The sequence below is a fragment of the Cyanistes caeruleus genome, chromosome 6, assembly GCF_971803275.1.
Source record: "Cyanistes caeruleus chromosome 6, bCyaCae1.hap1.1, whole genome shotgun sequence".
In the NCBI taxonomy this organism is placed as follows: Eukaryota; Metazoa; Chordata; class Aves; order Passeriformes; family Paridae; genus Cyanistes; species Cyanistes caeruleus.
The window spans coordinates 61886360-61901235 of record NC_141706.1 but is presented as its reverse complement, the minus strand read 5'-3'; the positions used below and the strand labels follow the sequence as shown (position 1 = coordinate 61901235).

At 39.1% G+C, this 14876-nt stretch overlaps 1 protein-coding gene across 11 annotated transcripts in view; it reads right to left on the bottom strand.

Moving 5' to 3' along the window:
- Positions 1-13027, bottom strand: part of ESR2 (estrogen receptor 2) — a 45852-nt gene extending 32825 nt beyond the window's left edge. For 2 of the 11 annotated variants that reach the window (XM_086892516.1, XM_086892524.1), the window contains exon 1: positions 12540-12772. Coding sequence is in view for 4 of the 11 variants with exons in the window: in XM_086892512.1 (XP_086748638.1) it covers positions 11384-11429; positions 12540-12625 (132 nt within the window). In the remaining 7 variants the exon portion in view is untranslated. Of the gene's footprint in view, positions 1-7661; positions 7960-11001; positions 11187-11383; positions 11430-12539 lie in introns of those variants that run through there. The other 9 variants (XM_086892514.1, XM_086892518.1, XM_086892515.1 and 6 more) reach the window with 9 other exon arrangements.
- Between the last annotated feature and the right edge of the window lie 1849 nt (positions 13028-14876).

The window sequence follows — 14876 nt, the reverse complement described above, 5'->3', positions numbered from 1 at the left end:
TATTGACCTGAGATTATTAACTTAGGGAGCAGAAATAGTCTAGCTACAATAGACCATGGATCTACACGAGATCACATTGATCACATTTCTTTACACCCAGAGAATTTAAACTGGGAAGCCCAGAGCCTCACAAATAAAGTGAAACTGCTGAAATTATGCATCATTGCTCAGAAGGTCCTAAAAATCGTCTGCTGGACTGTGAAGTTGTGTGTCTTAAAGCAGACCTGAAGACTGAGGGAAATAGATGTCAAGATCTGAGACTCAAGAAAAACTCCACAAACATCTCAGAAGGAAGCACAACCACATTTAATACAAGGATTACAGTAAGTAGTGCAATAGGCTAATAAATTTGTTCCATCCTGGTATAATGTCCTCATATCTTAAACAGTACTCATTAAACAGAAATTAACTACTTCCCAAAGTGAACTCCTGTCCCAACACTCCCTCTTCCCCTGAAAAAATATTTTAAAAGCAAGATTCAATGATAAAGTACATTATTTAGATGCAGTCTATCAGCCCTGCACTGGATCTGTACCGGGCACAGAAACAAAACAGGTGTCTATTATATTTATACTCCAGTCTCCCGGCAGCCTGCAAATGTTTCAATCCACTGAAGTAAGTTTAGCTTAGAGACATATTCAACAACTGAAATGCCATTATTAAGTAAACAATAGCCATTCTGGCCAGTTCCTCAAGTACTACTTACCATTCATAAATCTAAGACAATACAGGCAGGATTCACTCTGAAATAAAGCAGCTTCATTAGCTCCAGTACCCAGAGGATGACACCACTATCCATGAGAATGTAGGGAAAAAACCCAAATGTTATTCATGTATCCCCCCCCACCAAAAAAAAAAAAAAAAATATTAGATTTCTTCTCTGTGAATAACTCTACAACAACTCAATCTGTCTTGAGAGTCACCATGCAAGACATGCCAGATAAGGCATAAGAACTGGTTTAGATGTCAAACAGACACATGGGTAAATAATTAAGCCATCTGACGTATTTCAACGAACTCGAAAGCCACTTATTGCACATTACCCATACCAAGTACCTCTTTAAAAGCCTTGTGGGAAAATAATTCTTTTTGCTCTCTTTTTTTTTTTTCAGTTTTATGTTTGTTTGGGTTTGTTTTTTTTTTCATTTTGGAAACAGGAAAAATAGGTAGAGAGGGCAGGGTGCCTGCTTGGGAACATAATACAATAGCTTTTCCTAGAAAAGTACAACACTTCAAAAAGCAAGGGAGTGACAGACGTTCTCAGGCACCCTTCCATCAACATACACTACAACATGCTTAGCATTTTATATATATTTTGAGTAAAGATTTCTTGCAATAGAGAATCAAGACGACCTTTTTCTCTGCTAGGCTTAAACTAAAGTGCAATCATTCCACCTTTGGGTTTAATAGAGGTGATTCAGCAAGCGTGCATTCCAACACCCCACAGGCAAAGATCCTCAGTCATCTTGTAGAGCATTCTATTAATATTCTGTTGAGTTACATTTTACACAACTCACTGCAACAATAAACTGAATCATCCTCTGGAAAAGTGATTATTAAAGGAAAGTCATTCCTGATGCGTAAGATGATACTTGTGCTGTGGGTTTTGTGACAAACTTATTACTCATTAAACACAGCAGTGCCAGATATTGCCAACAGAAGGCAGACAAGTTAACAAGTTTATTATTACCTGAGAAAGAGTGGATGCAACAAGTAGGGGAGAGATAGGGAAGAAAAATGCAAACACAGCTCTACTTCAGATATTGTACTCCTTCTTCCAAAATTAATAACCTGTCCTCAATGACGTCAAGACCTACTCTAAATAAAATACTGTGGCTCAAAATCACACAGGAAAGAATATTTTGAAACAAGTAAAATGAGCACTCTTTAGATTATGTTAGCCTTTGAGTTACTCAGGACACTGACAACTCCTAAATTATTCCAAACATTCATAAATAAATTTCAGGGCTCTGTGGATACGACATGGGGGCACCAAAGGAACTGGATTTGTTCCACTAGAAGAATACACAACTTCAGTCTTTTACCCCCTGAAGTGGAGTTACAAAGACAAGAAATCCAGACTCTTTTTACAGAAAGCACACAAGTCAGGGTAACACAGTCACATGCCAGTGCAAGGGAAATTTCAGTAGAACATGGGAAAAATTCTCCACAGTGAGTATTAAGCACAGGAATGGGATATTCAGAAAGGCTGAAATCCCTGTTTTTGGAGAGATTAAGAAAAGATTCTCTTTGAGCAGGATGCTGGATTACTTGCTCTCAAGATTTCCCTCCCCACCTTCCCAATACTGGAAAACATTTTCAGATCTCAGTTCAAACTAGAGTTAAGGTTGACTTTACTAGTTTTTAGCCTTTAAATTTGTAGACCATTAAAATGTTACCAGATCTGAGAGCAGATTTAAGCTTTCTATTATTTGCATCTCTTAAGTATGTTTCATAGACCTAGGGTTTCAGACAACAGAAATGAAAAGTCTCTGTCCTGCTCAAGAATACAAATGCAAACTGAGACACTTCAGCTCCTTTACTCTCCATGCAGTTTTTTCAAAGTACAGTGTAGACTTTTTCATCAAAAATAATATTTGCATTTCAGCAGGAAAATTTTAGTATGTTCCATTAGAAAAGAAGAATCTCTTATATATATATATCTTATAATTACAAGGATCTATCTGAGGATTTTGTAATCATGTTTCCATCTGCAGCAGTATTGTGGCAGAAGCCAATACAAAGAATAGCACCCTTGTCCAGCAAGAACTTCATTATAAAAAAAAAAGTATCTCCTCTGATTCAAGAAAGTGCAGGGAAGACTAGCACAAGTATTTAGATTTTCATGGATTTGGGATGCATCGGTATCCAGCATCTCTGAAGCACATTTGGGTCTCTCAGCACATACCAATTAATTAAGCTAATTCTAAAAAAGTTACTATTGTTTTGATTACCACACCACAGCCCTGTCCCAACAACATAGAAGACACCACTTCCTTAGATCCAGGAGGAATTAATTCCTTCAAACAACATTTGTCCCTTAATGGCAATGTCCTAAAACAAACATACATGTGCCTTCCTCCACTCCATTCCTTTCTAGTCATTTGCAAAAAGTGTGTTCATAGAATTACAATTGAATTTATGAATGGCTTGGGTTGGAAGGGACCTTGAAGATCACTTGGTTCCAACCCCCGCCCCAGCCATGGGCAGGGACACATTCCGTGAGATCAGGCAGAGCTCAATCCAACCTGGTTTTGGTCACTCCCAGGGATGAGACATCCACAACTTCTCTGGGCACCCTGTGCCAGTGGGTCACCACCCTCACAGCAAAGAATTTTTTCCCAATATCCAGTCTAAACCTGCTCTCTTTCAATTTGAAGCCATTCTGCCTTGTACCAGCACTACACATCCTGGTAAGAAGTCCCTCTCCATCTCCCTTGGGGCCCCCTTAGGCACTGGAAGTTCCAGAGCTTTCTCTTCTCCAGGCTGAACAACCCCAGCTCTCTCAGCTTGTGTTCATACAAGATGTGCTCCAGCACTCTGATGAATTTCATGGCCTCCTCTGGACTCACTGAATCCTAGGTTCTTCATCCTTCTGATGCTGAGGGTCCCAGAGATGGGTGCAGCACTCCAGGTGGGCTTTCACAAGGGCAGAGCAGAGACTGCACACAGAGCTTGATGTCATCAGCAAACTTGCTGAGGGGGGCTAGATCCCACTTCCCCTGTCATCATCAAAGATGTTACACAATTCTAGTCTGTTGAGAAGCAGAGTGCCATGCTCAATCCTCTGCCCTCAACAAGGGAAAAAGCATATGGATAAAATGCCTTATTTTGCCCAGAACTTTTACACAGCTTGGAGGGTTTCTGTAAAACTGTCTCTGTTATTGGCAGGGTATAGACATGAGCTGGCACAGGGGCTGAGTTTTTTTTACTCAAGTCAAGTTCCTTCTCTTTACTCTTACAATGAATCAACAGCTCTTGTATTATAAATAAATTGGGGACTGAAAATTCCACCTCATTTATTCCCTTTTCCCACAGCAGTTTCCCAATCAGGTCTGAGAGGATATACAGCAGCATGAAGAGAGCAGAGCCTGCAGCAATGCACTCATGCCAGGCAGAAATTTGAGAGGAAAGAAATGGTGGCTAAAAAAGTCAATATGTGAAGAAAAACAAGTAAATCAGGCAATAGGGATAGAGCAGGAATTGAAAATTCCTACATTCTCAGGGGAGATACTATCTTGTTTTCTGAAGAAAGCAAAGATGAGACTTTCCCTGGTAGCAGCTGTCCTTCACTAGGCATAAAGACCTGTGACAAGATTAAAAGTCCTTTTGCCAATGGACAAAAGAGAAAAGTCATTACTGCCCCTTAAAACCTGCCCCCTGGCAATCCATGGGAACAAGTCTGATGTTGGGCAGACAAGTGGGACACATCCCCAAATGATGTGAACTCATTTATTTCTGCAGCTCATGCCCTACCACCCTGGCAGATCTGACCTGCCATAGCTCCAAAAGACAGGGTGGGAGTTTCTGTTTTGCATATATGTCAGTAAGTTCAGGAGTCATTGCTCCTGGCTAAACAGACTTTGGTTTTCCCTTGAGCATGCCATGCCTCAGGCTCCTCAAATAACCTCTTGTTTTGCAAGGCTGAGAAGCAATGGTGATAACCAGAGCTGTCTTTGATGAAAGAAAACCTTCCTTGCAGAAATGTTGTCAGGGAATAACTTTTTCAGATCTCACAGACCTAAAGAGTGAAGAAAAAGCAGTAGACTTTTTCCTGTCATACCAATTTGCAATATGTCTTATTCTACTTTCTCCTCCCCCAAATAAAATGGTGTTATTTACAGTGGTTTTTTTCCAGATGGCCTCTTTACTATGCAAATGATTCGTGCTACAGGAATAATTTAGGTAGCCAAAGAGTAAATAAAAAGTTTAAAACTTTTGTCTTTTTAGTCATAAAATCTGAATAAGCAATCTTTCCTACAATGGTAATAGAAATTAAATCTATGCATGACTATGTATGAAATGCAGAACTCCTTTGGCTGCTTATCTGGTTTTGGCTATAGTAAATTGATTTTCTTACTGGAATTTCTGTAAAAAACTATCCTAATTGTATTAATTTTGCTGTGCATTTTCATATTAACATCAAATTCAAGACTAAATATCTTCATCTCTGCAATTTTATTGAACTTCTTTAAATGAAGTTTTTTTGATGTAGTTTTTGATGACTTAAAAGATTTACAAGTACCTAATAAATGAGTCATTATGCCTTTAGTTTTTCTCCACCATCACTAATTCACTGAAAGAGCACAGAAATCCAGGCACTGCTTATTCCTGCCTTTCAAGCTGTGAAACACTCTTATAATGCTGCATGAAATCCCAGGTCTGGTGTGTTTAATACCATCCACAGGCTAATAAAGTTTGTGGATAGGTTTTAGTCCCTTAAGCAAAGAAAGCTGTTCTAGATTTGTCTCATCATTAACTTAGACATGAAAACCTGCCTTTTATTGTAAAATCCTGTCTCAGCTGAGTCAGTCAGAATTTTGTTGATATCTCTCATAGATGGACATTTGTCTAACACACTAATTAAGACAAAACTGTAATGTCCCCCTAGTCTTATTAAAATGAAATCTGAGAAATTATTCTGGGATTTCTGCTTGCTGGGTTTCTTATGTCCTGTCTCTCAAGGAATGGACCAGCAAACTCTTTTATGTGACTGTTTCTTGCTGCTAGCAAAAACATGCTGCAGAGAGATGAAGAAAAGCACAGTAAAATAGTGGATTTTACATCAGCCCCATGGATCACCATCCCTTGTTATTGTAAGACCTTTTCTACTTTTACCTTTAAGCCAATATTCAAGAATCAGAACTAAAACTAGGAGTCTTTAAAGGGATCATATACTAACTGGATTTATGGTTGTTTTAATTAATATATTTTAATCCATTCTTGATCAGAGCATCATTATAGACAGTCACATTGGCTGACTACTTGAAGACAATTCTGCAGTTGCAACATTTTAAGAACACCTCTAAAACTATGAACATTTTCTTCCTGCGATATATAAAGCTTTTCAGACTATCAGCCAAAAAAATTCTCAAGGATATAAAATAGTTTCCACTTTCTCCAGCAATACTTGAAGCTCCATTTAATGGTGCTCATTTACAGCACTGAAGAGATAAACTGCAAAGAAACACCAGACTTGCTTCCATTCCATTCCTTCAGGTCCAAAATTTTTATTGTTATTTCTCCTTTGAAAGCCTGAGGAAGCTGAGCTGTTCACTCACACACAGAGTTGCCAGCCTGACAAGGAAGACACTACAGCTGTCTTCCACTAACACTGTGTTACAGTCACTGTGTCTGCAAAATACAAGTTACATCTTATTTTAAAAGGTACAGGAAAGTTCAGAAAAGAAAACAAAAAGGAGGACAGCCACAGAGGAGTGCTTGAACTTGGTTCACAAACAGAAAGAAGAATTTTAATAAAGTTCTCAAATACCAAATAAAAGTTCTAAAGCTTTAAATCAGAAATACAACATGTATTTGCTGCTTCAGTAAAAACACCAGTCTTAGAATTCTCTCCCTCATGTGCGGACAACAGATGAGCAAGGAATTTCAAGGGTATGGATGAGGAAACACATTGCTGGTAACACTGAGCACATCAGAAGCAAATGGTAAATGACTTTTTGTTCAAAAGCACTTTCTCATGCCACCCATAATCATATCAAAACTTTCTCTACACACAAATGATAATTGTGCATCATTCTCTGTTTGACAAGGCTGAACCCTTTCCCAGAAAGAAACAGCACATTTACCAACCATTCCAAGGTATAAATTGCACAATTTGCTGTTTATCCCATCCTCTCTCCAGGCTGAAATTTATTTTCTCTAATAAAACCTTGGTTATAAAGCATCCAAGATTAAAGACCAGATCATTCTTACCATTGCTAGCCAAAAGTTTTTTACAAGCATTCAGGCAAAGGTTCTGATGGGTTTGATGAAGATTTACACATGCGCTGTCCAATCTTTAGTTATTGTTAAATAAACCTTTTAGCGGTGCCAAAAGCAGACCTAAAAACCCAGTTCTTATTAAAAGAGTGTAAATCTGTATCACCGACTTCAATGAGAAAACTACTTCACAACTGTAAAAACAAAACCTGAGACATTTATCAGTAAGAGATTTGGAATTTCAAAATTCAAGTCAAGAGACCTTCAGTAACCCCAGTTTAGTTTGGATCAGGTTATACCAATTACTATGATGTTTGGAGGAGGCATTTACCTTTTATTATCATATTTATCTGTGGAATTTCCCAAGAACCTTAAAACACCAATTTCCTAATGTATGTTCCAAAATTCTCCTGCTCTCAGTGCAGCAATCCTATTCTAATAAGATTCTTAAGCCAAAGACCTAAAATATAGCAAACTTCCATAATTTTCTCTGTATCCACAATTATTTAAAAACCCCAAGCCTATTGGAAGATCACTTAATCTGCATAAACTAATAGACTTTAAGAACAAATTTACACTGGAACCAAAATTAATACTCTCTATAATTTAACTATCTTATTTCTCTTATAGAGGCTACTGTTCATAAATCCAGAGACTATCAATTGCAGACCTTTGGCAACATTTACAATAATAAATATTCCATTCAATATAGCACGTACCTGATTGACACTGAATAGGGTTTCTGCTCTTTATAAATGCTCTGACAGCATTACATGTCAGCCAGATTTTCTCATAGCAATTCTGGATTTGTTTTCCTTCTTTCCTTTATCTCTGATTCTAAAGCAGCTGTGCCCACCACCACTTAGTCATCAGATCTCAAATATGAATCTTTCCAAAGCAATGTGGTGCCTGCTCATCAGTGCAAGGTTACAGGGATACTATCAGTGTTTCCTTTCCCTCTGAAGGCAAGACCTAAACAGAAGTTCCTCCTCCTCCTTTCTGACATAACAAGCCTCTGAATTTGTCGTTCACTGCAGTTAAGGCTCTTACATGATGGAATCATTTTATAAGCCAAGCATTCTCATTTGTAGCACAGAAATCTGAAGGTTAATTAGACAGCAATTTCTGGCACCAAACACTGAGGTTTTAAAAAGGCTAAATGAAACTTTTTATATCTTTGTCAGAGGAAAATGTGAAACATAATTACCATTTGTTCTGAAGCAAAAATGTACTCATCTTAGACATTCTGGGCAGCACAATAAATAAATTCCTTTGGCGTTGTTTTTTAAATACCAGATGCACAAACACAGACAAGGCAGGGGGTATTTTTCTTTAATGTAACTATGTTCATTTTTAAGAAAAGCAAATTAACTGGAACCTATTTGGGATAATATCTTTGTTTTACTGCACATTTTGGTTTAATCGCAGCCTGCAACTAAGCACCACAGGAGCACTCACACACTTCCCCTCGGTGAGATGGGGGAGAGAATTGAAAGAGTAGAGTGAGAAAACTTGTGGGTTGAGATAAAAACAGTTTTAAAAAAAATAAGTAAGGCAAAATTGTCCCACACAAGCAAAGCAAGACAAGGAATTCATTCATCACTTCCCATGGGCAGGCAGGAAAGGAGGGCTACATCACATCTAACGGTGACTGGAGAGGACACATGCCATCATTCCAAATGTCCCCCTGTTTTCTCCTTCTTTGCCCAGTTTTATATGCTAAGCATGACACCCTGTGGTCTGGAATATAACTTTAGTGAGCTGAGGTCAGCTGTCCTGGCTGTGTCCCTTCCCAGCTTCCTGTGCAGCCCCAGTTTCCTCACTGGTGGGGTGTTAAGAAGTCTGGACTCTGTGTAAGCACTGTCCAGTGGGAATAAAATCATCCCTCTGTTATCAGTACTGTTTCCAGCATAAATCCAAAACACAGCCCCATATTAGCTACTACGAAGGAAACTAACTCCACCCCAGCCCAAACCAGCACAATCTCTACTTCTTATCCCATGCTCAGGTCCTACACACCATCCTCACCCACCAGCCTCATTTGCACTGTTTGATATATTTAATAGATAACATTCCCTTTGTCTATGGACCACCCCTGTGAAATGACTGTAAAATGTCCTGTAAAAGATCACAGGCATCCACAAAATGCCCGATAGGTTCATTCAGCCCATGATTTTGTGCTCCATCTGGTACGGTGCTCCGGACATGAGAGGTGCTGTGCTGTGAGGAGTTACCAGACACCAAAGGCACCTCAGGTTGGGTGTCTGCTGCAGTTTTAAGGATTGTCCTCCACTGCTTCTGGTGGCTCCTGCTGTATAAACCCCCAGAATGTGCAACTCCAGTCACAGATTACAACAATTTAAAGGCATTTCCACAACCATCTCCACTCCTGATCCTTTTGAGTGAGGATTTATGGTTTAACGTTGCAATGCACAGCCACTGATGCTTCAAGATGTCACTTCTGCAGCACAAATTTAAAGCATAGCCCATGCTAGATGCTATGAAGAAAAATAGCTCTACCCTAGCCAAAACCGGCACATTGAGTTAGCATTTACCAAACAATCACACAAAACCAAACCAAACAAACATAAAACCAAAGCAACAGAAAAACTCATAAAACCTGAACACAGACAGCAAGGTCCATTTCTCAGTTATACATTGCAAGGTCTTTCAAGATCCACTATTAGTTGCTGAGCATTAATTTAATTTACTCAAGAGAAATTAATATGTTTAGAAATTTGCTTGGATAAAGCCTCACGTTACTCATTCTTGCATTTTGGGCACCAAAACACCTTCAAGTCTACACAACTTTCCAAAGCCACTTGTCAGAATTAGGAGCTGAAACAGCTCTGCTCTCTTTGCTATCAACATCTTCTCTGCAAGCACAGCCAGAACCAGACCAAGGTAATATCATTGTAACTCAGTCAGCCCTTCCTATAATTACTTTTCCCTAATGAAATTTTTCTCAGTATCAAATTTGTCTCTACCTTGTTTCTCTGTGCTTTCCTTGAGCCTCCTTGTCTCCTCACATTACTATTTTGCAGGTCCAAACACTGCTGCTTTTAATTTGAATTTCCTTTTGTTTTAACAGATAAAGCTTTATACAAGCTGGAGGGGATTTGAATGCCAGAGCTTTTTGATGATTAGTTCTTATATGGAGTGTGACCCGTGTCTATGTAATCCTATTTATGTCTGTTTAAGGACAAGGGCATATTCCCTGCCACCTTCAGGTCTAATGGGACAAATAGTAAAGGTTTTCTGCTGAACACTACAGAAGTGCACCTTAGATTTTTGCACATAAAAGGGCTGCATTCCCCTCACATCCTGATGTAGCCCCTGAGCAATCTGTAAGTCTTTTACTCAAAATACCTGGGAACCAAACACACATTGGGAGTAGCATGAAGGGGTCACCTGTGGATTGTATCTCTCCATTCCGATCTTCACTCAGTTTGGAGCCACAGCTATTTTGGGTAATATAAACAAAACCCTTCAGTCAAGAAAAATTTAGAATGATTTAAAGATTTTACCTGTCAGATAACCAAATGGAATGAAGATTATCTAGGTAAATTATCAGGAACAGGTTGGCAGCAGACAAAGAAAAATAAGTCATGTTCTCTTCTTTCTCTTTTATATATAAATGTAAATAAATATTTCCTAAAACAATATAAAATGAAGGCCTCTAATTAATGTATTTTCCACCTAGGGTTTTTGGGGGGGAGTTGTCAAGATGGGAGTGTCAAGATAGGAGTTTCCACACACAGAAAGGGATTATTAGACTCCAAAATGCAGCAGTTTGTAAGTGAAGGAGCACCTGCCTAGCAAACATGGGGAGCAGCCTTGAGGCAATACACAAGACAAGAAAAAAATAATCCAAATCAGATGTAGTTCAGGATGTTACACTCCCCTTGTGTCCAAGTACATGAAGGAAAATACTTTAGTGCCAATAGATTCAAAATGCAGTTCCTTTAGACAAAGGTGGTGTAGAGAATAAAATAGGTAAATTTGCCTACCTGAAAATCCATGATGACTGTTTTGTTCCAGACAGAAAAATTTACTTACCTCATTTTCACCTAAAATTACTAAAGGTTGAGGAGCTCCTGGGACCACAGGACACACTGTGCCCATTCCATGGTGTGTACTGTCCATATAATCCCCAGAAAAGCACCAGGTTTTCTCCTCAGCTTCTCCCACTATATTTAGGATCAGGTCTCACAATCACGACTTGGCTGTCCAGCAAATTCATGCTATATAAGCAATTTGAAGAGTGGCTTAACTTGAGGATTCACTTAACAAACAACATTTTTACCACCTCTCACAAATTTTAGAGGTGTTATAGTAAAAGGATTACTGTGAAGGAGGAGTGAAGAAGATGGGCCAGAGCAGAACTGCAGGAAGAATCTTCCTGGACACTGTTCATCAGTGGTTACAGGTTCTTACATACCTCATTAAATTGTTGTGGCTTTCTCCTTGAGAACAGTTGCTGATAGCTGTAAAATTGATCCACATTTTCTCATGTATCCATAAAATGATGTAGAATTTAAGGAAAAGAAGGATGCAATATTACATTTGCAGAAATAAATCATGCCTAAAATAATTTGAAGGAAACTACCCATCCCTGTGGTTTTCTGTGCAAAGGTATATTCTCCTTATTCCCTGTGAGTACCCAGTGGGTGAATACGTTGAATTACTACCACAGCTTCTGCCCCAGTGCCACACAGAAGAAAACAACTCAAGTTTTAAATTCTTTAATATTAAATTATTGCAATATTCATTAGTATTGGAAATTGCTGCAGTATTTTATTCTCTTCTCAATTAGTTGCAGTCTTGGCAAGTGACAGCTAAAGAGCTGAAATACACTGTCTGAGAATGTGGAACTTGCGTTTCTTGATTCTGTGTGACTTCCTCCAGTTTACCTCATCAAATACATATTCAACACAGGTCATTTTGACTTCAAGCTGTTTTTTAAATGTAAAAAACCTGTGTTTCCAGAGACTCAACATGGATCTAAAACATCTATACAAATCATACACGGAGAACCCAGCAGTCTCCATATCACACATACAGTATAGGATATTACCAAATAGGAGGCTTGGTCTCTTGGGTCCAAAAGATTCCTTCCCCCTGCCCCAGCTCAAATTCCTTTCTGTTTTTTTAAGTCTTTCCAGCTCCCCACTATGTCTTATGGCTTTACATCAGGTTCCTCTAGCTTCCCTTGGTCTCCTTGGCCTTGAATATTCTGCTGGAGCAGAACCTTTATGTGGACACATTAGTCCTGAAGTAGCAATTAAATCAATACATTATAATAAACTGTTACAAACAAATATTGTTTTCCTTCTGAGATCTTAGCTTACTGACAAATGTTATGAAGGAGGCAACTCTGCTTCCCCAAAATCAAAAGCAAACCTTGTTTCTCCAGCCTTTCTGCTTTCAGAAAAACTGGGGCATAGAGATGACAGAAACTAAGCCCCCTTATAGAAACATTTCCAACATAAGCTGTTTATTGCCCATACACAACCATGGTCAGGTCATGGGGAAGGATTTTTTTTCTTGCTGTTTGGGAAATTAATATTCATTTCCTTCTCCTCCTTTTCACCTACCTCATATGCCCTCCAAGGCCCCAGCCTGCTACTTTATCCCTAAAGGAATTCCTCCCCATACACTGCAGGACTAACAGTGGATTCATTTCCTATCTACCCTACAGTTACACTAGTCCAAAGTATTTTCTCAGGAGGATTTTAGTCATTCCTCTTCATTTAATCCAGTCACATTTAGTCTACTAGACAAGTTTAGGAAACAAACCCCAAAAACATACATTTTAGTGTAGGAGTCCTTGGAGAAGGCTGCTCTTTCCATAAAGGCACAAAAAATCAGCAGAGAGAATTAACAGCCTTACTGACAGGTGAGACAAAATGTGAACCATGCAATTCCAGAAGATACCAGCTAATGTCATACACCTGTTTATGAGATCTGCTCCACCTAAACTTGCAAATGACTGCTGCCTCCTCTGTTTGCAACGAGTTTACCAGAAAGTAGGCAATTGGAAGGAAGAGAATAGTTGGGCAAGATAGATAAAGCCTGCTGGCTTAAAACAATCAGTAATGTAGTGGCTTTAGTGTGGGGGTGAAATGTAACTGGTCACACCCACTGCTCTTCAATAGCTCTTTAACAGACATCCAGAACAGCTATTCTGAATTCAGTCCTTCTTACAAGACAACAAATATACTCAAGTAAGCTGAAATACATTTTCTGTCCAGAGCAGATAACTCAAATCTAAGTAGCAAAGCAAAGTTCAAACACAGAAGGCGATGCCAGCAGAACAAGAGAAGAAAGTTACAAAGACACCTGAAGTGGCTTGAGAGGTTCCCAAAGATTTTACAGTAACTGAAGCAACTGAACTTCATTTTTGATCTTTGCAGGCACTTAAAAGCAGCTTGCCACCTCAAAGATCACAGTGGTGAAACTGCTGTTTCTCTTTTCAGTGTCATCACAGAGTTAGATAAAGAACCTGGTAGCTCTAGCCATATATCTTTTTAATGTACAGTTTTCTAAATCAGATCTCATTTTGCAGCATTTTTAGCTCATTTTCCCCTCAAAATCAATGTCCTCAATGGCAGCAGCTACTGGCAGAGGTTGGCTTGGACACATCCTCCTGTCTGACAGTTTGCTGCCATCACCAGCAGCAGTGTCTCTCTCTTCCTTTCTCAGGACCACATGGTCCTTCCCTGTCCCTCATGCTGGCTCCGGAGCTCCCCTGATCCAGAAGCCACTTCAGCTTGGGAACTTCACAGGAAGCAATCCCAGCAAAAGGAGAGGGAGGGAGGGAGAGAGGTGTGGGTTTTCTCCAGAATCACTAGGAATTTAGGCAAGCTCTTCAATGCAAATAGGCTTTAAATGTAATAGAACATTAGAGAAAATATGCTGCCAATGTATGAGCAGAGAACATGTTACCTATTGCTTTGCTAAAGGAAACAGAAGATACACAGCATGTATGTGTAGACTGTCCTGGCTCCAGTTCCAATCTACCACAGTTTTAATCCAAGTGCTCATTAAACCATTTTTTGGTGAGTGTTTATGGTCTGCCTCTGTTCTAAGTCCATGATTCTATATTATGTGGGGTCTGCAGTCATCTCTCTCTGGCTGTTTATTTGCAGAATACATGTAAACACTTGTTCTCTGATCAGGGAAATAATCATTTGGAAGTTCATTTTATTCTTCTAGAAATATTTTTTACAAAAAGCTCCAAGCAATTTTTCTTCTTCTCTCAAGTTCATACTAGATGCACTCCTCTTTTCAGTTGACTCTTTCCTTGCTTATTTTGATCACACACCCACCCACAAGGAGATCAACAGTTCCAGGTTTTACTGGCATTCAGAGTAGTCTCTGAAGTAGCTTCCCATGTTCCAATTATTGTTAAACAAAGGGGCTCACCATTGTTCCCACTTTCTGCTAGAATGGAAAGCATCTAGCACACCCATCAGCTTAAAGAGATTTTTAACAAGAAGAATATAGAAAGCAAGAAGCAACAATGGATAGTTTTCAAAGGGCAGCTTCCATCTGAGAGTCCAATAATGCAGAGTACACTTGAAAGGATTGGGGCCTGGACACATAAAATCAACACCTAAAAATGAGAGAAACCTGACATTTTAACCTTAATCTCCTTCTGACACTTTCCTCATGTACAAGATGAAGAGCGAAGCTCTAAGGGATCCTCACATGAAACAAGGAGGCAGGAAGAAAGTCGGGAGAGGAAATTCACAGAATCCACAGGATTGTGAATACTGAACACAGCAGAAGCTGCAGTCACTTACTTCTGCTGCACCAGTCACAAATGAAATAAAAAAACTGTCAAAAACTAGAGATGGTGGGTGCAGTTGAATGCAAACAACATTCCTACTTATCTCTCAGAGCTATTTTATCTTGAATTGCCAAAAAAA